The 22,664-nt window shown below is 47.6% G+C and overlaps 2 protein-coding genes across 2 annotated transcripts; one reads left to right on the top strand and one right to left on the bottom strand.

Moving 5' to 3' along the window:
* Positions 1-5,324: 5,324 nt before the first annotated feature.
* On the top strand, positions 5,325-6,368 carry LOC148516571 (histone H1.10-like). The gene has a single exon (XM_088479850.1). The coding sequence runs from the start codon at positions 5,419-5,421 to the stop codon at positions 5,983-5,985; it is 567 nt and encodes a 188-aa protein (XP_088335976.1). The 5' UTR covers positions 5,325-5,418; the 3' UTR covers positions 5,986-6,368.
* A 6,585-nt stretch (positions 6,369-12,953) lies between these two features.
* LOC148516570 (histone H2A type 2-B-like) lies at positions 12,954-19,339 on the bottom strand. Its single transcript, XM_088479834.1, has 2 exons — positions 19,262-19,339; positions 12,954-19,180 (listed from the first exon to the last, which is right to left on the bottom strand). Exon 2 carries the CDS (start codon positions 19,169-19,171, stop codon positions 18,791-18,793), a length of 381 nt encoding a protein of 126 aa, XP_088335960.1. The 5' UTR covers positions 19,172-19,180; positions 19,262-19,339; the 3' UTR covers positions 12,954-18,790.
* Positions 19,340-22,664: the final 3,325 nt, after the last annotated feature.

Here is a 22,664-nt window from a genome sequence, read left to right as displayed (position 1 = left end):
AGCGGCTAGCCTTGACGTCACTTAGCTGAATTTCCATACGCTGGGAGCGAGCGGCTGCATCTAGCGAGCGGGTCTGAATCAGGCCCTTTGTCTTCATCCCCTAGAAGCTGGATAATGCTGACGTTATAGCAGGGGAGTCCCATGGGAAGTGCTCTCTGCTATTGCAGTCAGGACTGGCGGTCCCAGGGGAAGAGACTACCTCCTCCTGGGACTGTATGTCATGTGATTAGCAGGGAGCACTTCCAATAGGATGTTACTGCCACTGCTAGGCAGCCTCTGCGGGTGGCGTGTTTTACTGGGGGCGCTGCAACCGGTATGCTGTCGGGAAGCCGGCGGACCTAATCCCGACAGCCGGCTTCCCGACCGCTTAATCCCGGCGAGGGTTAAATGACAGGCGTCTAAATCTAGACGCCTGTCATTATACTGACGCTGGGAGACCAGCGCCCGGCATCCCGATCGAAGGGTCGCCTGGCGTGGATAGCCGTGTGGGGGGGGAGGGTTATGTTTAGGACTCCCGGGGGAGGCTTACGGTTAGGCACCCCCCTGGGAGGTTAGGTTTAGGCTAGGGGAAGGGGGGGTTAGGGTTAGGCATCACCCCGGGGGACATGTTTAGGCGGTACTTAGAGGGGGGATTAGGGTTAGGCACCCCTAAGGGAGGGTTAGGGGAGGGAATTAGGTTAGCCAATATTTACCTTAGGGACGATTGGAATTTTCACCCATGTCGGGCAGCCGCTGTCGGGATTCCCTGCAACCATGCAGCCCCTAGGTAAAATTCCGATTCCCTGCAACCATGCAGCCCCTAGGTAAAATTCAGATTCCCTGCAACCATGCAGCCCCTAGGTAAAATCCGCCACTAGACTAATGTCATCAGTGGTTGTTTGCTGTGATCTCAGCTGGAGTACATTAATGCAAAGTAACAAGCACTAAAATTGAAAGAACAGGTTGAGTCTCCCATATCCAAATATTCCAAAATACAGAATTGTTTTGGCTTGAGAAAATGAAACCTTTGATTTTTGATGGTTCAATGTACACAAACTTTGTCTAAGGCACAAATTATTGAACATATTGTATACAATTTTTCAGGCTGTGTGTATAGGGTGTATATGAAACATAACTGAATTTTATGTATGTACACAAACTTGTTTGAGCCACAAAATTATTGAACATATTGTATAAAATTACCTGCAGGCTGTGTGTATAAGGTGTATTTAACACATACATGCATTCTGTGTGTATATTTGGGTCCCATTCCCAAGATATTTCATTATGATATGCAAATATTCCAAAATACGGAATATTCTGTTATCCAAAATACCCCTGGTCCCAAGCATTTTGGATATGGGAGACTCAACCTGTATAACATCTATTATAAATATGAAATAAAATGTAACTTTATAAAATCAATGTTTATACTCCTTTGGTAAGGTAGTGGTTGAAGCAGGGATGGAAAATAGTCCAGTATTAGACCACACTCTGGTACTGATGAAATGAGTACTGCTGGCCCGAACACCACCTTAATACCTGTAACAACTCCGTCCTTCCCGGTCAGCACTGGGTGGCTGGCCTCCAATGATATTCGCCACTCGATGGCTGTAGTCCGGCACTCGCGGCGGAAGCAGCGCCCAATGATGACATTGGACGCCCCCCGGGACCTGGCGTTGTGGACCTGTATGTAACTGCTAGTACACTGTAAACAGCTTAATTCCTGCACTTATTTTGACACAACGCATTTCACAAATTATAGGTGCTTTGGATAAAATAAGGTCAGCGGTAATCATTTCATCAAGACCAGAGTGCGATCTAATACTGGACTATTTTTCATCCCCGCTTCCACCACTTCCTTACCAAAGTATAAACATTGATTTTATAAAGCCACATTTTATATATTTCATCATTTCATATTTATAATAGGAATGGGATTGTATTGCTGTATAGCCGGTTCAAATCCTGACAGCAGCTGACCGAAGGGAGGAAATCCCGACAGCGGAGGTAAGTACAGCTATCCTTCACCTCTCTCCCCCTAACCCTCCTTTAGGGGTGCCTAACCCTAACCTTCCCCCCAAGTGCCTTCCCCCCTTTAGTGCCTAAATCTAACCCCCCTTCCCGCACCCTAAACCTAACCCTCTCAGGGGTGCCTAACCCCTCATTTCCCTAGCCTAACCATCCTCGGGGGTGCCTAACCCTAAGTTCCCCCCGAGTGCCCTAAACCTAACCCTCCCTCCCCCCGTAGCTAAGAGGACGGGCGCCCGTACTTACCTCATTCGGGCCCGCGTCATTCTGCATTCTCTCGTCGGAGGATGCTTATGGTATGTGGGTAGGTCTAATGGTATGTGCATAGATGGGAGGGACATGTGTGGAGGTATGATGGTATGTAAGGGGCACGTGGAGATGTTTTATTGTATGTAAGGAGCATATGAGAAGGTATGATGGGCATATGTGAGGGGTTGTTCAGTAGATGTGAGGGACATGTAAGGGGCATGTGGGAAGATTTGGTGGCATGTAAGGGACATGTGAGGAGGTTTAATGTCATGTAAGGGGCATGTAAAGATATCTTATGGCATGTATGGGGCATATGAGAAGATATGATGGGTATACAGTATGTGGAGGATGCTATAACATGTGGGAGGTTTTTTGGGCATGTGAGGGGGTCTGATAGCATGTGGGGAGGTATGCTACAAAAAAATGCAAGCGTTTCAGGTCTGTTTTCTGGGCATGCCCTAGTGAGCCTCTGCAAAGCCGTATGCAACTGGAGAGGCCCCCATGTCTTAGGTGAGACGGACATTCTAGGACACCATAGGGTAACTGAAATTTTAGATCTTGTGCAACCTATGTTTCATCTGCTGCATGTAAGCGGCGGATGTGAGACGCTGGAGGTGGGTGTCTCTGTGCATAAGACATCAGTTAAGTCCGATACACCCGATATTTTCAATGCGTCCGATATTTTCGCAAGATCGAATCGTCCAAAATTGCAGTTACAAGTGCATCCACCTCTTAATGGCCGCGATGTACTAAAGGAAAAATGCGATAAAAACACAGTTTTCGGGGTTTTATCGCATTTTCTGTATGTACCATCACCTGGCCGAAGGCTCTCTGATGCGGACAGTAACGCCAGTTTTTGCTGGTGATACCCGATAGAAGCCTATGGGCTTCTACCGCATCGCACGGGTATGAGGGATCCCTCCCAGCATGCCCCGCGGCCGCTGTGTCAGTCTGTGCATACGCAGATGGACCTCCGGGTCATAAACCCGGAAGTCCACTCTGAAGAGTGGGTCGCAAAGGACAGCTCTTATCGGAAGAGCTGTACTTTGCGGTACTGATCGCATATGTTAGTACATGTGCGACCAGTAGGGATGCGGTGACTGGCGGTATGCAGGACCGGATTAAGGGGGGGGCCACAGGGACGGTCGTCCCTGGGCCCCCACACAGGGTCGATGTGACCCTGCCGATAACAGGTGCCGGCGGCACCTGTTCCCGGGAGGAGGGTGCTCTGCAGCTGCATGGAGCAGCACAGTCAGTGCTGCTGCATCAGCTTGGGGCATGGCGGTAGTGCGGACGGCACATAAGTGCCGTCCGCACTACACAGCACTAACACACAGCCGCCGGCACCGGCAGCTGTGTGTTTGTTTTAGCGGCCGATGAGAGTCAGTCAGACTCTCATCGGCTGCTGCTCCCACTGCCGGAGCCTCCGTCTTCCGGCTCCCGCAGTGGCTGATGGGAGATCTCCCATCATGCAGAGCCGACCGGACGGAGGAGCAGACGACGGAGCGGGATTAAGGTAAGTGGAAGTTGTTATTTTGTGTGTGTCTGGTGGGGGTACTACTACTACTAGGGGAACTGCAGGAGGGGGTACTACTACTACTAGGGGCACTGCAGGGGGTACTACAAGGGGCACTGCTGGGGGGTACTACTACTAGGTGCACTGCAGGGGGTACTACAAGGGGCACTGCTGGGGGGGTACTACTACTAGGGGCAATGCTGGGGGAGTACTACTACTACTAGGGGCACTGCTGGGGGGGTACTACTACTAGGGGCACTGCAGGGGGTACTACTACTACTACTAGGGGCACTGCAGGGGGTACTACAAGGGACACTGTTGGGTGGGTACTACTACTACTAGGGGCACTGCAGGGGGTACTATAAGGGGCATTGCTGGGGGGTACGACTACTAGGGGCACTGCAGGGGGTACTACTACTACTCTGGGCACACTGCTGGGGGGGACTACTAGGGGCACTGCTGGGGGGGACTACTAGGGGCACTGCTGGGAGGACTACTAGGGGGGACTGCACACTGGAGGGACCACTACTGGGGGACACAGCATAGAGGGGGATTACTACTAGGGGTACTCCTGGGGGGATTACTGTTGAGGGGGGACTGCTACTGGGGGCACTGCTGGGGCAGACTGCTACTGGGGCACGGCTGGGCTCGGCTCAACTCTGTTGCTTGAAGGGGCCCCCGCAACTTAGTTGCCCTGGGGCCCCCACAAGCCTTAATCCGACCCTGGCGGTATGTAGTGCCAATGTTAGTACATCCCGGCCAATGAGAGATAGCTGGGGGGGGGGGGGGGGGGAGAGAGATTGGTCGTCAACATACATATCCTAAGTAACCACACACACGCACAAAAAAAACAAAATTGTCAAGATGTTACTATTGACACCTAATGGAGCGGTGCTCAGACCTCAGCAGCCTGATAATTATTTGGCAGGGTCCAGGCTGATTTCTACGTAACGGCCTGAATATTATATTTCAGCTTTATACCGAGGCCGGTAGCCAATCACAAGCCCATCCTGTGCCCATTTACCCCCTTCATACAAGGTGCCCCGGCTTGATTTCCAACGCCAACATCAGGATCCCCCTTCCAGCTCCAGGATCACGTGAGGGGCGCCCTGTGTTACTTGCACCAAATTAAAATCTCTCTATCTCCCCATCCCCTGGCCCCCACGTCTCCAAATAAATACTGGCCTGTAGCTTGAAACCCCCTCTTCCACCCCAGACATCGATCGCCCTCCAACCACCATGCCTAGGGTGTGCAATTGGCCCCCAAACCACATGCCTCCCCACCGCTAGGGCTATTACAGCCGGGGGTGCACAGATTAATCTACTAAATTCGGCATTAATGCATAATATAAAGGTCTGGAACTGAATGCAGATCTTCGGGGGACCGCTTGGAGATTGCAATGCATCGGGGCGCCCCGTCCTGGTTGCTGGGGATGTGCAGAAATCCGGGGGGAATGGGGGCAGAACAAACACAAGTTGCTGCGATGTGGCGCTGGGAGCTGTTGTTGTTCTCAACGTGGTCCGCACTATGAGTATAAAAGGGGGCGGAGCGGCGGTTTTGGGATCAGTCTGACGGTGATTGGGACCTGTGATAGACGCAAAGCAGCAAAGGAGACGCAGCCCGACTTCCAGCAGCAGCTATTATGGCGCAGCCAGAAGTCGCCCCAGCTACCCCCAGCAGGAAAGGCAAAGTAGCAGCAAAGGCCGGGGGCAGCGCCAAGAAGAAGTCCGGCAAGAAGAACCAGCCGGGCAGGTACAGCCAGCTGGTTGTGGACACTCTCCGTAAGCTGGGCGAGCGGAACGGCTCCTCCCTGGCCAAGATCTACGGCGAGGCCAAGAAGGTGTCCTGGTTCGACCAGCAGAACGGCCGCACCTACCTGAAGTACTCCATCAAGGCCCTGGTGCAGAACGACACCCTGCTGCAAGTCAAGGGGGTCGGCGCCAACGGCTCCTTCCGCCTCAACAAGAAGAAGCTGGAGGTGCTGGCTATCCCCATCAGGAAGGCTGCGGCCGCCAAGCCCGCGGCCAAGAAGAAGGCGGCCGGCAGCAGCACCCCGAAGAAGAGCCTTAAAAAGAAGGCGAAGCCCGCAGCCAAGAGAACCGGCGCCAAAGCCGCGGCCAAGAGCCCGAAGAAAGCGGCCACCAGGCGGCCCGTCAAGAAGGTGAAGAAGGCGGCCAAGCCCAAGGCGCTAAAGGCCAAGAAGGCGTGAGGCGGTGTGGGGACTATGGACACTAGTGTGCTGCAGCCGCCTGAGGCGTGAGGATGACGAGCTGGCGCACTTGTCTGTGTATATAAGACTTTATTATTATTTTTTTTATTTGCTAATCTTTTCTTTGATAATTGATGCTGACCAGTGATGTTGGAGATGCGTGGCTGTGCCCGCAGCCTCCTCCCCGCGAGTTGGGCCGAGAAGGGTTAATCGGCTGCCTCCGGTCTCTGCGTTCTAGCTCAGATGACTTTGTTGGTGAAAGTTACTGATGTTTCTCTGCATGCGTCTTTGTAGCGCTAATACTTTAATGCTTGGGACCAACGGGCTTCTCCTGGGATTTTCATTTATATATAAATATAAATAAACCAGTATAAAGTATACAATGTCTGGGTCATCTGGTTGCTTAGAAGTAATTGATAAATTGGAAGTAGATACTGTAATAATGCTATGGGGAGAAATGTAAATCCCAGCATGACTTTTGGAACCCAGGGTAGGCTGGAAATTTGAGTTACACGGAAAACTAAATGCTTGGGATGATGTGAAACTGGGCTATATGGTAAGTGTATCCCACTAATGGGGTTGGTGGGGACTGGGAACTTTATTGGTAAGAAAGTGACTGAGCAGTGTATTTCAAACCCCTTACCCCATCCTTGAGCTGTAACTGCATGTGTCCCAGATTATCAAGATAGAACATAGGTGTTGGTTATTCCTGAGGATATCTTGAAAACATGCACTATTAAGTTTCCTTGAGGACCATGTTTGAGAAACATTTGTGGCTGATGGGCTGCATTTAATGTGGATGAATTTCTTGCTACTTAGAGACAACTACCTGAATCTGCATTACCTGGTGTGCTGAGACTTGTAGTCACACCTGTTAGATCCACAGAAGATTCATTCAACAATTAAATGGAAGAGGGTCAGGAATGGTGAGGTGTGGATGACTTAGGCCTGGTATTAAAGTGGGTGATTTCAATTCAGTGTGATGTTGAATAGCACAGAGAATGAGTTCCTGGAACTAGTCAGTTGGCTGTGCTGTTAACCCTAACTAGATGATTTTGGCTTGCACCGTCCTGAAGTGCCAGTAGAAAGAAGACTAAGCTAGTGCCGCAATGCTGTTTTTGGGCTTGGCAAGTGCGCTAACAGCATCGGCCGCCGGCGCTTGAGTTGGAGAATGCAGGTTACTGTGACTAAACACCTGACTTGAGGTAACCTGTGTCTCCTGACTTAAGTGCAGGGTGCGTTGGGGACAATTGAATCCTGGCGCTATTCAAATCACACTGAATTAAATTGCCCCCAAAGTGGATACAATGGGGTCACTAATTTGGGCACAGATTTTGGACCAGTTGTAAAGGGTTTTGGCTGTGAGTCTAATCAGTGGTTTTTCTAAGTGAGTAACTGATGTTTCTCTGCATGCGTCTTTGTAGTGCTAATACTTTCTATGCTTGGGGTCTACAGGTTTCCCCTTCTGGATTTTTATTGGAGCAGAGTCTCGCAGATGTTTTAGGAATCTGCAAGTTTCTGACAAATTACAGCTCTAGGTGCCCACACACATACCGACTTGCTCCCAATCAGCCTATGTACACGATTTCTCCTGAACTCTCCCCAGGCAGTCGTCACGATTTGGAGTTAAAAATGTCCAATCTGACTTAAACTCTATCTTGCAGCCAGTGCATTGTATCCCAGATTGGCTAATCTGCCCTACAGCACGGCAGATCTGAAGATGTGAGGTACGACGAGCGGGGGACGTGCATCGTGATCAAGAGTAGAAACTCACGATTTGGCCATTTTTTACATGATCTGTTGCCACGATTAGTTGAAATTGGCCGAATTGGATGAAAAGTCGGTATGTGTGTGGGCACCTTAAAACAGAATGGCTGAGGGACGCTCACTTTGTAACGTGGAAGTGATTGGGGGTCGCTGATCGTGTCACACCATAGTGATTCTATGTCATGCTAAATAGGGGAATGGAATTATGGTGTGACTGGAAGAGTCTGATTCTATGTTGCTGCTGTAACTCCCCTTAGTGCTGCAGGTTCCTGGTCAGAAAATTGCAGCATTGTATAAGGTAGGTGTGACCCACTGCCTGAAGGAGGGGTGTGATGTGCAGGGGCCTGGTAGTATTATGCACCTGGACAGACCTAAAGGGGAATGTTATGAACACAGTATAAAGAACAATTTGTGTGGCCACTTTTCCAAAATGTATTTTTGCTCTGTGACAGTGAATACCTGAGTCACAGGATCTGCTATTCATGTCCAGTGGGTCCACCCTGGAATCCTAACTATATATAAGAAACTGTTAATAAATAAATATGGTGCCTAGAGGACAGAGTTTGGGAACCTCTAATAATTTATTACACAGGTTCTCAAACTCGGTCCTCAGGACCTCAAACAGTGCATGTTTTGCAGGTGTCCTCACAGAATCACAAGTGAAATAATTAGCTCCCCCTGTGGATCTTTTAAAATGTGTCAGTGAATGAGCAGTGTACTCATTCACCTGGAAAACGTGACCTGTGTGGGGTCCCGAGGACCGAGTTTGAGAACCACTGATCTATTACATACTAATTACTGCAGCAGTGTAAAGGGAAACACAACAGGATGGGACCTATTCTGCATAATTATAGATTTATATGAATAAGTAAAAGAGTGGCTGAAATATCACATCTATTTTTCTAAGGCAATGAGTCTGGAATAAAATACACGTCAAGTTTTTATAAACTCAAAGGCAGCATAGGATACAGAATCTAGTTCTGATGTGTAATGTCCTTGAAAAGCAAAATAAATTCCTGTGTAATGTACCTTAATTCTTTCCCTTTATGTGTACTATAAGAACTAAAAGCAGCCACTAATGCATGAAGTAGGGATGGCCATTGGAAGCTGTTTACTAACCAATGTTTTTGTTCCAATGGTAGTGTTTTTACTATTCGATGGTGGTGTACTGAGGTTTGCCACCATCAAATGGTAATGATCTGATGGTGTTTTTTTTTTTTTTTTTTTTTTAAATTTCCTGATAGCTATGCCTCCCCTGCCTGCTGTGTTTGCATCAGGGTATCTTCATTGGTTTGTTGTAGGTTGTCTCTCACTCTCAGACATAAGCCTGCTCAGTCTGTGACTCCCTCCCCTCTCAAGGCTGCTGCTAGGCAACAGGGCACATTGGCTCTCTGAGAGCCAATCAGAGCTAGCAATCAGCGCAGAAGTCACACAGCACAGAGACAGTCAGCTGTGGCTGCACTGCATGCGGGACCGAGCAGTGCAGTGGCAGTGTCTCTCCTGGCTAAAACACACTAAACTTCAGCAGCCTCCCCACCTGTGCCAGGCATGTCGATGTGTATATACACACACACACACACACCCTAACTACAGTGAGTACACACACATTATGTAAGCTGCTCCAGGCTCTTCCCCCATCAAATCATACAAATAGTTTTTACCATCAAAATCTTTGATGCAATGGTTAGTCACCATCGCATCGACAAGTTTAAATTGTGGAAGCCCACATCATTTGATGGTGGTCTTGCGATGTCCATCCCTAGCAAGAAGTATGGAATAAATGTTTCTTTAATATAAGCAAGAATTGAGTTAAACAAAATGTATTTGCTGGTGCTGAGATAAGTTACACATTATTTATATATTATATATATAATCAATTGGTGGGTTTACATCAATGGTGTGGGACCATCAATTGTATCCCATCTTTGGGGAATGACAGGTGGGCCAATATGGGAAGGAGGTGAAGCTAAGTTCTGTTCCTCTACACCAGTGGTTCTAAAACTCTGTCCTCAGGACACCACACAGTTCACATTTTCCATTGGTGCACAATTAGTCTTTGATGGTGGAGAACCATTGGATCTCCACCATTGATGACTAGGGATGGCCATCAGTGGGCCCATTTGTGATTACCATCGATGGCACAAAGACCATCTATGGTGGACCATCAATGGTTTGCACCCATTCGATGGTCACCTCTGCTGCGGGCACATGTAGCCACAGGCCAATGGAAAATAAGCTTTGTCCTGCCACTAAAAAAAACAAAAACATCAAGACATTGGCTCCTGCTCATCCATCGATGGCAAAAGTAGTTGATATCAGTCAGCAACCATTGATGTTTTTGAAACATCGACCAACAGCCCTATTGATGACTGTCAACCACCAATGGTAGATGGCTAAAGGGCCCCCATACACGGTGTGATATGATGGCCGACATAACGGGTGGTCCCCACACACGGAGTGACTGGGTGGCCAACCTGCCGATATGCTGGCACCCCCCTCCCCCACCTGCATAGCGTTGTATGGGATTGTACATCGCTCCCCCAGATCAACTGAACATGCAGAAAGATCTGGAGGAGCGATGTACGATCCCACGGGAGCGCGCACTGGCCGATATCATACCCACACACGGAACGATATAGCAGCGATACTGTTCCAATCCGTCGGATTGGCTGCTATATCGCACCGTGTATGGGAGCCTTTACCCTACAGGTATGCCTCTGAGCCTTTACTCAAATGGCCGCTGGCTGCGACCATTGCAATAGTGATCCGATGATGCGTCTTTGGACACAGTACTCGGATTTGCCAAGCTGGCAGCGGGTGTCTTTTCTTCCTTGGACACCTCCCTGCTGCATTAGCAGCACGATGCTTATAGCGTACAACTCTGAATCAGGCCTACGGTATTTACCAAACAAAAGGAGAACATGCTGCATTAAATGGGCCCCATGTGGTGAAAGCAGTCCTGACAAGGAGACTATTACATTTATTCCTTTTTTGTGCACAATTTTTTCATCAGTGCTCCATTACTTTCAGCTGCTTTGATTATTTATAGTCAGGTGCATAAATATTGGGACATTGACAGAATTTTCATATTTTGGCCTCTATTCACCACCACAATGGCTTTGAAATGAAACAAACAAGATGTGCTTTAACTGCAGACTTTCAGATTTAATTTGAGGGTAATTACATCCAAATCAGGTGAACGGTGTAGGAATTACAACGGTTTCTATATGTGCCTCCCACTTTTTAAGGGGCCAAAAGTAATGGGACAAACTAAACAATCCTATATCTAACTTTCACTTTTTAATACTTTGTTGCAAATCCCCGTGTTCCAAATCCCTGGTCAGACACAAGAATTTTGTGGAAAAGTAGTGATTTGGGTGGGGGCATTACAGACAATTCATAAGAGCACAGGTTCTCAAACTTGGTCCTCAGGACCCCAAATTGCATGTTTTCCAGGTCTCACAAAATCACATGTGAAATAATTAGCTCCATCTGTGGAAATGTGTCAGTTAGTAATGAATACACCTGTGCACCTGCCAGGTGAACTGGAAAACGTGACCTGTGTGGGGTTCTGAGGACTGAGTTTCAGAACCACTGGCAAAGAGAATTACTGCAGAGGGCACCAGAGTGCAGTACCGTATGGACTGTATATGCAGATCTAATAGACTGAATGGAAGTTTTTTGTATGAAAGTTCGTGTCCTTTTATCAAGAATTTTTTTTCCATATTTTATAGAAACTGCAGTTTCTGCAAAATGTTTTGAATTGTTGCTATGTACTAATAGCCTAATGCTGATGTCACAGAAATCTCTGCAGACTGCAAATAACATCGCAGATTGCAGTGCCCATTATTGTCAATGGGGACTACGATCTGAGTGTCACTTTTCTAAGTTTGGCCCTGTTTTAACTGCTTTAAGCCTATAAAGGCTGTACTCACAGGAGAGAGATCTTCGATCACCCTCTCGCCGGAGACGGAAAATGACGCTGTGCACAGTGTCAGATTCCCCCATAGGAGTCTTTCACAAGTGTGAAAGATTCATCCAAGATGTCGGTGAATTAACTCACAGGGACAGCGTTTATCGCTACTGCAAGTTCAGTTTAGTACATAGTGGGGGTATTTTCATTCACAATGAAAACATACGCCACGATACAGTGTATCTCATCCATGCTGTGATTAATACATAGGACCCTTAATGTGAAAAATCTAATTAAAACAAAAGTCAAATTGGCCTGCTTAGCTACATGTGACCAAGGGAATGCAGTTTATAGACTGGCGGACTAAATGCCGCCGATCTATATACCGACACGAGAAGCACAATGGGGGACTTCAGCTAGGTGATGCCAGAACATGACAGCCCGAATGAGGTTTCTCTGGGGCATCCTTTGCATTTGGTTAGGTACCCCCTGGGAGGGTTAGGCCAGGGGGAGGGAGGGTTAGGCACCCCCCGGGGGGACTTAGGTTTAGGCAGCGGGGAAGGGGGGGGTTAGGCACTTAGAGGGGGGGGATTAGGGTTAGGCACTTGGGGAGGTTAGGCACCCCTAAGGAGGGTTAGGTTAGTTAGTACTTACCTATCCATGATCAGGATTTCCAGCGCTGTTGGGCTTCTGCAGCCAAAAACTGTTGTCGGCCAGGCGCTGCTGGGAATTGAACCGCTGCCCATGCAGCCGGCGGTATTTCATACCGATTCCGTATGACAGTGATCTGAGAATTCCTCCAACAATCTACAGTCTTTAATACAGGAGTGGGGCCTTCTCAGCTCGCTCATGGGCAGAACGGCAATTACCAGAGAGGAAATAGCCGGAGGCGTTTGCAGTTAGCGTAATAGTAAAACTGTACTGCAGGAGAGGTGATTTTAAAAAATATGGGGTTCATAAAACAGTCAGCAACCAAAAGCACTAAAAGGTTCATGTCTTGTTCAATTTTGTATTGTATTTTTAATTACTGCCAAGCAAAACTATGACTAGTACATTTAATGCTGGGAAATAGTACATACATTACAGGTTGGCAATCCTGAACAGCTCCAATTTTAACATTGGGGACATTCAGCCTCTAACCAAACGGTAATCTAAACATACGGTTATCCATAGTTTATGGTATAACACACCCACCACTGTCAATCACTCAGCTCTCTCCCGAGTATAGACCGCACCCCAAACAAGAGTACACACTTGCCCCCATTCGTTCCACAGAATGAGCCACATAAAGAGAGAGAGACTGGTTTATTTCCGTTTAAAACTGGGAAGTTATTTATTCATACATTAAAATAGAAAACAAAAACTTTGTTGTATAAAGAAACGATATTGCACGCCATTAACAAAAGTGCTTCTAAAAAACAGCTAAAAAGACAAATTTAACATACAGAATAAATGAAATTCTACACAAACTATTCCCCCCATCTTCAGAGTGACTCAGGCAGATCGGTCCCATGCACAATACATCCACATTACGAAGAACAAGTTCACCAGGTAATATTCTGCAGATAATTCCAGAGCTGGATTTAAAAGTTACTTGCACTGATAATTCCTGTGCGCCAATGAGAAGGGTCATCAATAAAGTAGCTTATTGGCTGGTGTGAAGTTCTTGGCAAAATTCATTTTGCTATAATCAGGGGGAGCTGGTGATCAGAGAAAATGAGGCTACTATTATATGTCTAAAGGTGTTAAATTAACAAATCCTTGTGTTGGAAACATCTTGATCAATAAGTCTCCCTCTGAAATAATGGGTAGTAGTTTGTTTTGCTGGGAGTTGCCCTTTCAGACTGGGCTCTGTTTATTGCTGAGCCATCCCCCCTGACAGTACATATTGCTTTGTAAATAGCTATCAGACTAAGAATCAGGAGGATTTGTAAGAGCAGCAAAGGTTTATCACAAATATTATTTAAAATAAATTTTCTAGGTCTTTTTTAATTTGCCTATGCCACCTAATTTTTCCACTCAATAAGCTTATTAAAGGACCCAGAAAATATGCAATACTAAAAACTGGTAACATGCGCACTACACTACACTCTTGATGTATAGCAAACTATGCTAACTTCCGTTATAGAATAAGAACTTTTGCACATATAGTGAGATGTCTTGTGTCATTCGGATATCAGGCACCACGCGTTTCACGGCCCTTTAAAGTAACACCTTTGCTCTTTAAGGGTAAGCAAATAAGAGAACATTAAAATTGGCTTTTGAAATGTATCTACAGTGGTGCTGATGATGAGAGATTGGAAGAACACTAGTTATACTTCATTGGTGAATTACATCCCAACCCTACCATAAAAAAAAATTAAAAATCTAATAGCCCTTTCAGACAAAGGCTTTCAACCCGGGTTATTGCCAGGGCTTGCGGCTTGACCCAGGTCTCGGCTTTGTGTGAACAGACCTGACCCAGATGCCCCGGGTCCGCGACCCTCATTGGTACCAGGACCGACCCAGGTCGCCTGTAGTGTGACCTGGATTGCGCTGAAAATACACGTAATTGGCTGTTTAAAGCTCTTGCAGATTATTGTGAGCCAAAAAGAAAGAGTCTCCTTTCAATGACGCACTGAATGCCAGGGTGGGCAACCCAGGAATTTCCAGGGTCCAAAGTGTCATGTGAAAGGGGGTCCCTGGCTGAGACACGGGTTGAAGCAGTGTTCAAAAACTCGGGTTGGAGCAGTGTCATAGCCCCGATTCGTGTCTGAAAAAAGATCAATTTATCCCTAAAGTCAGTTACTCAGAAGGAACAGGGTTATAAATATATTAACAAAACCACTGCAAAAAAAAAAGGAAAAGTAGCTGATGTTATTCGCTACCCCTGACCAATATATTGCAGTGTGTTGAAAAATAAAATAAACTGATAATACAACCTGTACCAGTTGTGTCCTTGTCTCACAACTTACATTCTAAAACTCTACTAATATAACTCCCAGTGCACTAACACCACAAGCAACAGACCCAAGTAATAACTTCATAATAAACTGAGGAAACGTCCCCCCCAAAAAACTAAACACAAATACAGAAACGCATTTACCACCCTTAACGCAACAGAACGGCGGAACAGAAGTGAAGGTTTTGAGATTTTGACAACAAACTCATGACGAGAGGAATAAATTAAAAACTTCCACCTCGCACTTGCTGGATGCAGCAATAAGTCACTAATTTACACCCCTCATCTAATGAATAGAACAAACCACAATTATTGTATTCTAAATATTCCATATAACTCACTGCACAGTTCTGATGCAATAAAAATATAAAAAAGCCACAACCCATCAGTATCTCCTGTGCAGTGTTGTTACTGTAATAATGCAGAAAATGAGAATTTCCACCAAATTTCCAATTAAATTGTTAGTTTGCAAACTTTCATACATGTCACCATTGTATGTTGTCAGAAGCCTTTATAAAGTGGTTGAATGGCGGATTGGAATTCTCCACCACTATAGGTTTTGCCACACTGGGTGGGGGAGTCGGGATGGATTTAATTATGGGAGAAGAGTCTTTGTATATCAATATATAAAATAATAAATCTGAAATCACTTCACTGCTTAAACTCAGTGGGGCCCATTTATCAAAGTGTATTTGAGGTAAAATCCCCGAAAACACACGTTCTCAGGGGTTTATCTCAATTACTAAGCATCCCCCATATGTATTACGGAGAGACCCTCCATTACCGCTGGCAGTCACATTCCCCATAGGTTTCCATGGGGGATGCGATGCTGCTAAATTTACCAATATCCGGAATGCGATGCATTCCAGATATTGGCCCCGGCTGCTAACGTCATCCGAACATGACGTTAGCCACTGTAGCCTACGGGCTACACTGCGCATTATTAACCGGCGGAGGAATCCGCCGGAACCCTCCCCAGCTATGGCAGATATGCTGTCCACGGGACTGCGCATGTGCACCACCCCTTACACTGGCTGGCCACTCTCCGGAGACATCGCAGCGAGCCCGTGTCCCTGATGATACATCCAGCCAAAGAGATCGCTTTTTGCACTGCGATCAGGAGCGTTACTGGCAAGCCCTGATCGCATTGCAAAAGTGATCCTTGATAAATGGGCCCCAGAGAGTTAAGGTGCATACACACTGTCAGACACAACGACGATCAGATAACGATCGTTATCTGATCGTTCTGCATGTGTTGGATGATCGTTATCGAACGATCGCGGATCCCTATAGTAAACAGGCTAACGTGGTCAAAATCGACCATGTATGCTGGTTTGCCCGGGCGACAGAAGATGGTCGATAACCATTCGTGCCCGTGCATCGATCATCGTTTGCAGGGGCATTAAAGTGAACGATAACGATAAGATCCTTATCATTCACTTTAGCTGAACGTGTGTACGCAGCTTTATACTATTTGCCAATTACTATGCTGATATTGCTCATGTCTAAATAGCCGTTTATGGCAGTCTGACCAACGCTACGACAGTCCGGGCGATTCAGTTATGAAGTGTCGCCATAAATGACTTACAGCAATGGACTATTAATGAATCGTTTAGAATGGTCGTATATATTGGCCGGAAAATCCCTTTATGGCCAGCTAAAGTTATTGGCTTGCAATCTTCAGCTGCCCATCCACTAGCAGCCCTCAAAATGACTGCACGATTTCGACATTGTAATCGTGCAGTCGTTTCTAAGTCTGTGATGTGTCTACACTGAATGAGCAGTCATTCAGTGCAGGCTCATAAATCATCTGCAAACATGCTGAACCTGACATCATCGTCAGGTTGACCACATGTTTGCCCGATGATAGATCTCTAAACAATCAGCGGGAGCGCACATCGCTAGTCGTTTGTTTAAAAAAAAGTCAAACAATTTTAGAACGATTATCGCTCAATTTAATCGCCTAGTGGATGGGCACCTTTAGTCAACAGAAGCACTAATCTGAAAACTGGCAACACAAGTTCAAAGAGGAATAAACAACATAATGAGAGATTTCAACTTTTTGGGGCCTACTTATCAATAATCGCATACTCAATGCGATCTGGGTGCGATATTAGCGCCCATGATCGCAATGCCGTATGCGATGATAGCGCCGGGATGTATTAAATACATACCCAGGGGCTCCGAAGCCTGTCCACGCGATGTGACCAAAGTGAAGTGACCACATCAGCGGTCTCTTCACGCCCCTCGGGACTCCTTCACATACACGATCTGACCACATATGCGCGGCGGCCATTGCTCCTCCGGAACCCTTTCCTGGTAATTTTTGCAAAGTGTAGCTCATAGGCTACAGCAGCACACCTACATCCAGATGGAGCTAGCTGTGGGACCAAATCTGACAGCATCGCATCCCCATAGAAACCTATGGGGGTTGTGGCTGCTGTCGTAAATAAAGGGAAAGCAAATATCTGCTGCGATCCCTCCATAATACATCTGGGGTATACATAATATTTGCTGGTATCCCCCGAAAACGGGCGTTTCCGAGGAAATTGCAGAAAATTTTGAATAATAGGCCCCTTGGTCCCATTTGAAGAGCCTTATGAGGTTTCCCTTGGAGAGAGAAAATTCTCCAGTGGGTCAAGAACGATTGTTTCTCAAAGAGAACCGTATCCTGGGGCGGGTGGGGTCAAAAGTTTCCTAAATGAGGTTTAAAAAATAAAAATGTACTTTTCATGCAATTTTACAGTCTATATTATAAGCATGCCCTAAACCAGCTGTTTCCAGCTATAAACACATTTTTTTCAATGGTAAAAACTGTTCCTACTGAATTATTACATCTAAGATGTGTGAAATATAAAGTACACAAGTTTGTGCAGAAGGGGTTAAGGAGTAGCCTGGAAAAATTAAGATTTGTGCAGGATCCTACGACCATTTTCACTTCACTCTCCTACTAAACGAAAAAATAAAAATCGAGAGAATAGGGGACATCACAAGACCTGTAACAGATGTGAGGACAACACCAGCAATTTCTTGAGTCACTTGGCCGCCAGTGATTAATCATTTATCAGAAATCTCCGATTTTGAAGCAGCTACTTTCCTACAGGTTTTTTTCTTTATTGCGGCATGAAACACAATGATGAGGCCATTTATTATTAACGATTCACGGTAGGAAATGAGATTTCAGAGGTAGTAATCTCAGGCGATTAATCGCGCCAAAGTAGCATAAGGTAGCACAGTGTTATCTAAGGGATTACGCTTCAGACTAAAAATTGCAGTGGAGCTGTGGTCTAACAACCAGCCCAGCACAGCTTGCAAAACACAACTCGAGATGTTCCGTACTTGGCAAAGTTGAATTCTATGAACTATTAACCCTTGTGAAACAGAAGTGGAGTAAAGGGAGTGCTCACCCCCAATCCAGTATATAAGGGAAAATTAACTTATGCTGCAGAGTACTTGAACAATGTAAACTGCATAAAGCGAAAATGGGTTAATTCGATAAGTCGCTGCTGGCGTTCCAACGCCACGTCACCGCCCGCAACTGAATTCTACCCTAAAAGTGGTTCACTACTGATTTCTGCAAAATGTAGATTAACCCTAGTGATGAGGGCACGCAGACCACATGACAGATTTGCACCCCACTCCTTAATCAGTGCGGGGGATTATTAACCCATGAGCTGCAGAATGGGGGGCACACTACTCTTAACACTCAATAAAAAGTGGCGATTTAATCCGTGTGATACAGGAATTCAAGGCTCAGTCGACTTTGCACGACTTGTGTCCCATAAAAATGCTAATGAAATGAATAAAGGACTAGGGGTACAACAGTGTTCTCCAAACTTGGCCCTCAAGCAGTCCAAGTTTTAAGGATATCCCTGCTTGAGCACAGGGGACAATCGGTACCACACTGAATTTGATTCAACCATCTGCGCTCAAGCGTGGAAATCCTTAAAACCCGGACTGGCCTTGCAGACGATGTTAGGAAACACTGGGGTACACCCAGTACCCCGTTCCTGCACTAAATACTGATTAACAGAATACAGGAATAAGGGTACAGAGCCCTTGCACCCCATCCCTGCATAAAAGTTGATTAACCCCTGTAATGCTGGTTTGGGGGTGGGGGGCACAGGACCCTCCTGGGCACACTGACCCCCCTAAGAAGCCCCCCCCCGGCACAGACCAGGGGCTCATTTCTTGGAGGTCTGGGTCTTCTTGGGCAGCAGCACGGCCTGGATGTTGGGCAGGACCCCCCCCTGGGCGATGGTCACCCCTCCCAGCAGCTTGTTGAGCTCCTCGTCGTTGCGGATGGCCAGCTGCAGGTGGCGGGGGATGATGCGGGTCTTCTTGTTGTCCCGGGCCGCGTTCCCCGCCAGCTCCAGGATCTCAGCCGACAGGTACTCCAGCACGGCGGCCAGGTAGACGGGCGCACCGGCCCCGACCCGCTCGGCGTAATTCCCTTTCCGGAGCAGCCGGTGGACGCGGCCCACGGGGAACTGCAGGCCGGCCCGGGAGGAGCGGGACTTGGCCTTGGCCCGGGCCTTGCCGCCAGACTTCCCACGTCCGGACATCGCTGACACCTGCGGGGGGGGAGACACACGGACATTAGCGGCAGCTCGCGGAGGAAGATCGCACTGGCCTGAGCGGCGGCGGCGCCCTACCGTGTCCGGAGCGTCCCGCTGTATGTACTACTGATCCCCCGCTGTGCGACGCGGCCTCCGGCTCCGAGACTCCCAGCGCTGAAATGGCCGAGGCCACACCCACCTCGACTTCTACTACCCGGCACACGGCAGCTACTGGCCGGGGCTGGAGCGCCTCCCCCTGCTCATTGGCCGGACCGTAATCTGCAATTTGCATAGTAGCGCCCCCTGAGAGAGGGTCAGGAGGGGAGAAAGAAAGTGAGAAAGAGAGAGAGAGAGAGAGATACAGGAGGAGTAAGGGAGGGAAAGAGAGACAGAAGGGGAGAGAGAGAGAAGGCAGGAGAGAGAGGAGTACAAATGGAATGAGAGAGAGAAGAGAAAGGGAGAGAGAGGATCAGAGAGTTATATGCATCAGCAAAAAGGCAGTCACAGAACCTGGCAATGGGGGAGTCACAGCACCTGGCCATGGGGGAGTCACAGAACCTGGTCATGGGGGAGTCACAGCACCTGGCCATGGGGGAGTCACAGGACCTGGCAATGGGGGAGTCACAGCACCTGGCCATGGGGGAGTCACAGAACCTGGTCATGGGGGAGTCACAGCACCTGACCATGGGGGAGTCACAGCACCCGGCCATGGGGGAGTCACAGCACCCGGCCATGGGGGAGTCACAGCACCCGGCCATGGGGGAGTCACAGCACCCGGCCATGGGGGAGTCACAGCACCCGGCCATGGGGGAGTCACAGCACCCGCCCATGGGGGAGTCACAGCACCCGCCCATGGGGGAGTCACAGCACCCGGCCATGGGGGAGTCACAGCACCCGGCCATGGGGGAGTCACAGGACCCGGCCATGGGGAGTCACAGAACCCAGCCATCGGGGAGTCACAGCACCTGGCCATGGGGGAGTCACAGCACCTGGCCATGGGGGAGTCACAGCACCATATTGCCATTCATGGATGTGAATAGTAACTGAAATAAAGTTTCTAGAAATTGCAGACTCCCTGGTGTGCATCCGAATGTGCAAGACCGGAGATGCCCACTTTTAGCGCCCGGGCGCGCTGTGATACCGTTTGGTGCATCCCTATACACCTCAATCGGTCACACCATCGAAAATTGCACCAGCCCTAAGGGAAAAGCAGTTTCTCGATCTGACCATGGCTTCCTATGCCTGTCGCAGCCGTTTGCATTGACACGCCTGCGACACTCCCAAAATACCCATAACACGCCCACTGGACGGCCATGTTTGCATGCACTAGTAGCCATCTCCCATCACTTTTCTGCCTCCTTTCTGATATCGTCTGGATCGATCACAACGGCACCTTTGTGTGTACGCTCTGCGTAACACATGCGTCTCGGGGGTTTTCAGAACCTTTCACGCTGGTCGATGTACTCGATTAATCTAATAAATAGCGGACATGACGTAGGATGCGAGCGGCCAGGGCCGTATTTTTCCAAAAAACGACCGCAAGTTTTGTTCGCTCGTTCAGACCTAGAGGCGTGAACAGACCGCAAAGAGCGAACGGTTCATTTGAATAGCCACCCCTATATTCTGGACGAGCGAGCGCTAATTGCGTCCGGCTCTGAATCAGGCCCTTTGTCCCAAGCCCTTTTCTGAACTGTTCTCTGCTGCATAAAGTGTGCCTGAATGTGTACTAATAGGAAGAAGTGGAGTGGGGAATAATTGCTGTCCATTTAGTGGCAATTGCACGCTCTGTCCTAGACCTGGTTTGGTGCCCGATGTTGCCGTGCTAGGACTCACCAGCGTAGAGCTCAGCTGTCTGTCTCAGACCAAGGCGGGTCGCACCTTTCACAGCTTAAGGGCAATTTAGAGAGTGTAGTGGAGGGAGAGCCGCAGATTTGATGTAATTAGGTCAATGAGACAGTGATGTACTATATATTCGCTTCCCATCTCGTCTCCTTCCAAATATACAAAGATAAGTTATACTGTGTGGGCTAAGTGGGTATCAAATTGCTACATAAAATGAGAGACACAAGGTCTCAACTTTTTAATTAAAGCCCCTTAGTCTATAATAATTTAAAGTTACCAATACACACTTAGCTTTGAATATGAAACAAATCCTTTACTTATGAGTGAGGTTATTATATTCGGGATACGGTCAATATCCTGGCATAGGGGATGCAGGAGCTTAGAATCCCGGCACCGGTCACCTGTAAAAGTAAGTAGCGGGGTAGGGGGAGGGTTAGTGTTAGCAGTTAGGCACTAAGGGGGTTAGATTTAGGCACCGGGGAGGGAGGGTTAGGATACCTAACCGTCAGGATGCAGATGTCGGCTTCCCGTCCCAACCCATTCCATTCCTTTTTTAATTCAGTTAGGATTAGCAAACAAAAAGTGTTCTTGTATTGTTACTACTTAGCACATCTTCTTAGGGGCAGATGTATGAAGCTCTGGAAAGTGATAAAGTGGAGAGTGATAAACTACCAGCCACTCAGCTCCTAACGGTCATGTCACAGGCTGAAAAAAGACAGTTAGGAGCTGATTGGTTGGCAGTTTATCACTTTCCAGAGCTTAGCACACCTCCTCAAATATCTCTCCAATATTTATATAAAATATCCCAAAATTGGTATATTGCAATTCCACAACACAAATTAGCATCACAGTCCCTGATTTCTAATCCATTTGTTGATGTTACAATTGTATCATGAACAAATGGATTAGGTTTAGGCCCAGGGATGTATCCCCTAGGCCTAAACCTAACCCTCCCCCCTTAGTGCCTAACTGCTAAACACTATCCCTCCCCCCTCAGTGTCTAACTGCTAACACTAACCCCTCCCACGCTTTCCTTCTGTATTCATATCTCAGTGATACATTGTTACAAGTCCAATATCTCTAATAGGATATGTAGGGGCCCATTTAGCAATGATCACATTTGCAATGCGATCTGGGCGCGATATTAACGCCCATGATTGTATTATATTACAGCCGAAAGTATGTTAAAACACCAGCAGGGACAGGGGCTCCGCAAAGAGTCTATCCCTGCAATGTGCCGGGAGAGATGTGACCACGTCAGTGGCCTCTTCACTCCTGTGGCGACACTAACGCATGAGCAGTCTACAGACCTCGTATGCGCCGTGGCTATTGTCGGGTCATTTCTGCAAAGTGTAGCCCGTCGGCTGCAGCAGCACAACGCCCGGCCAAGTTCCAGAATACAAAGGTAAATCTGACAACATCGCATCCGCCATAGAAACCTAAGGGGATGCGGCTGGTGTTGGAAATATCAGAGATATCTGCAGCGGCCCTTCCATAATACATCCGGGGATACTAATTATTTCAATTCATCACCTTAAAACGGGTGTTTTCAGGGAATATGCCGCAAATAATTATTGATAAATGGCCCCTGTAGTGTTGACATGCCTGTCAGTCAGTGTGAGAAGCCGTATTAAATGAGAATGATCAGGATAGGACG

This window comes from Taudactylus pleione, unplaced genomic scaffold (genome assembly GCF_031769625.1).
Source record: "Taudactylus pleione unplaced genomic scaffold, aTauple2 ptg000247l, whole genome shotgun sequence".
Lineage (NCBI taxonomy): Eukaryota > Metazoa > Chordata > Amphibia > Anura > Myobatrachidae > Taudactylus > Taudactylus pleione.
Note: the sequence above shows the minus strand (reverse complement) of the source record. Positions and strands in the feature narration are given on the sequence as shown.

Bases quoted from the DNA above. Each gene is read 5' to 3' on its own strand.
- LOC148516571 (XM_088479850.1), top strand. From the start codon at position 5,419: ATGGCGCAGCCAGAAGTCGCCCCAGCTACCCCCAGCAGGAAAGGCAAA.
- LOC148516570 (XM_088479834.1), bottom strand. From the start codon at position 19,171: ATGTCCGGACGTGGGAAGTCTGGCGGCAAGGCCCGGGCCAAGGCCAAG.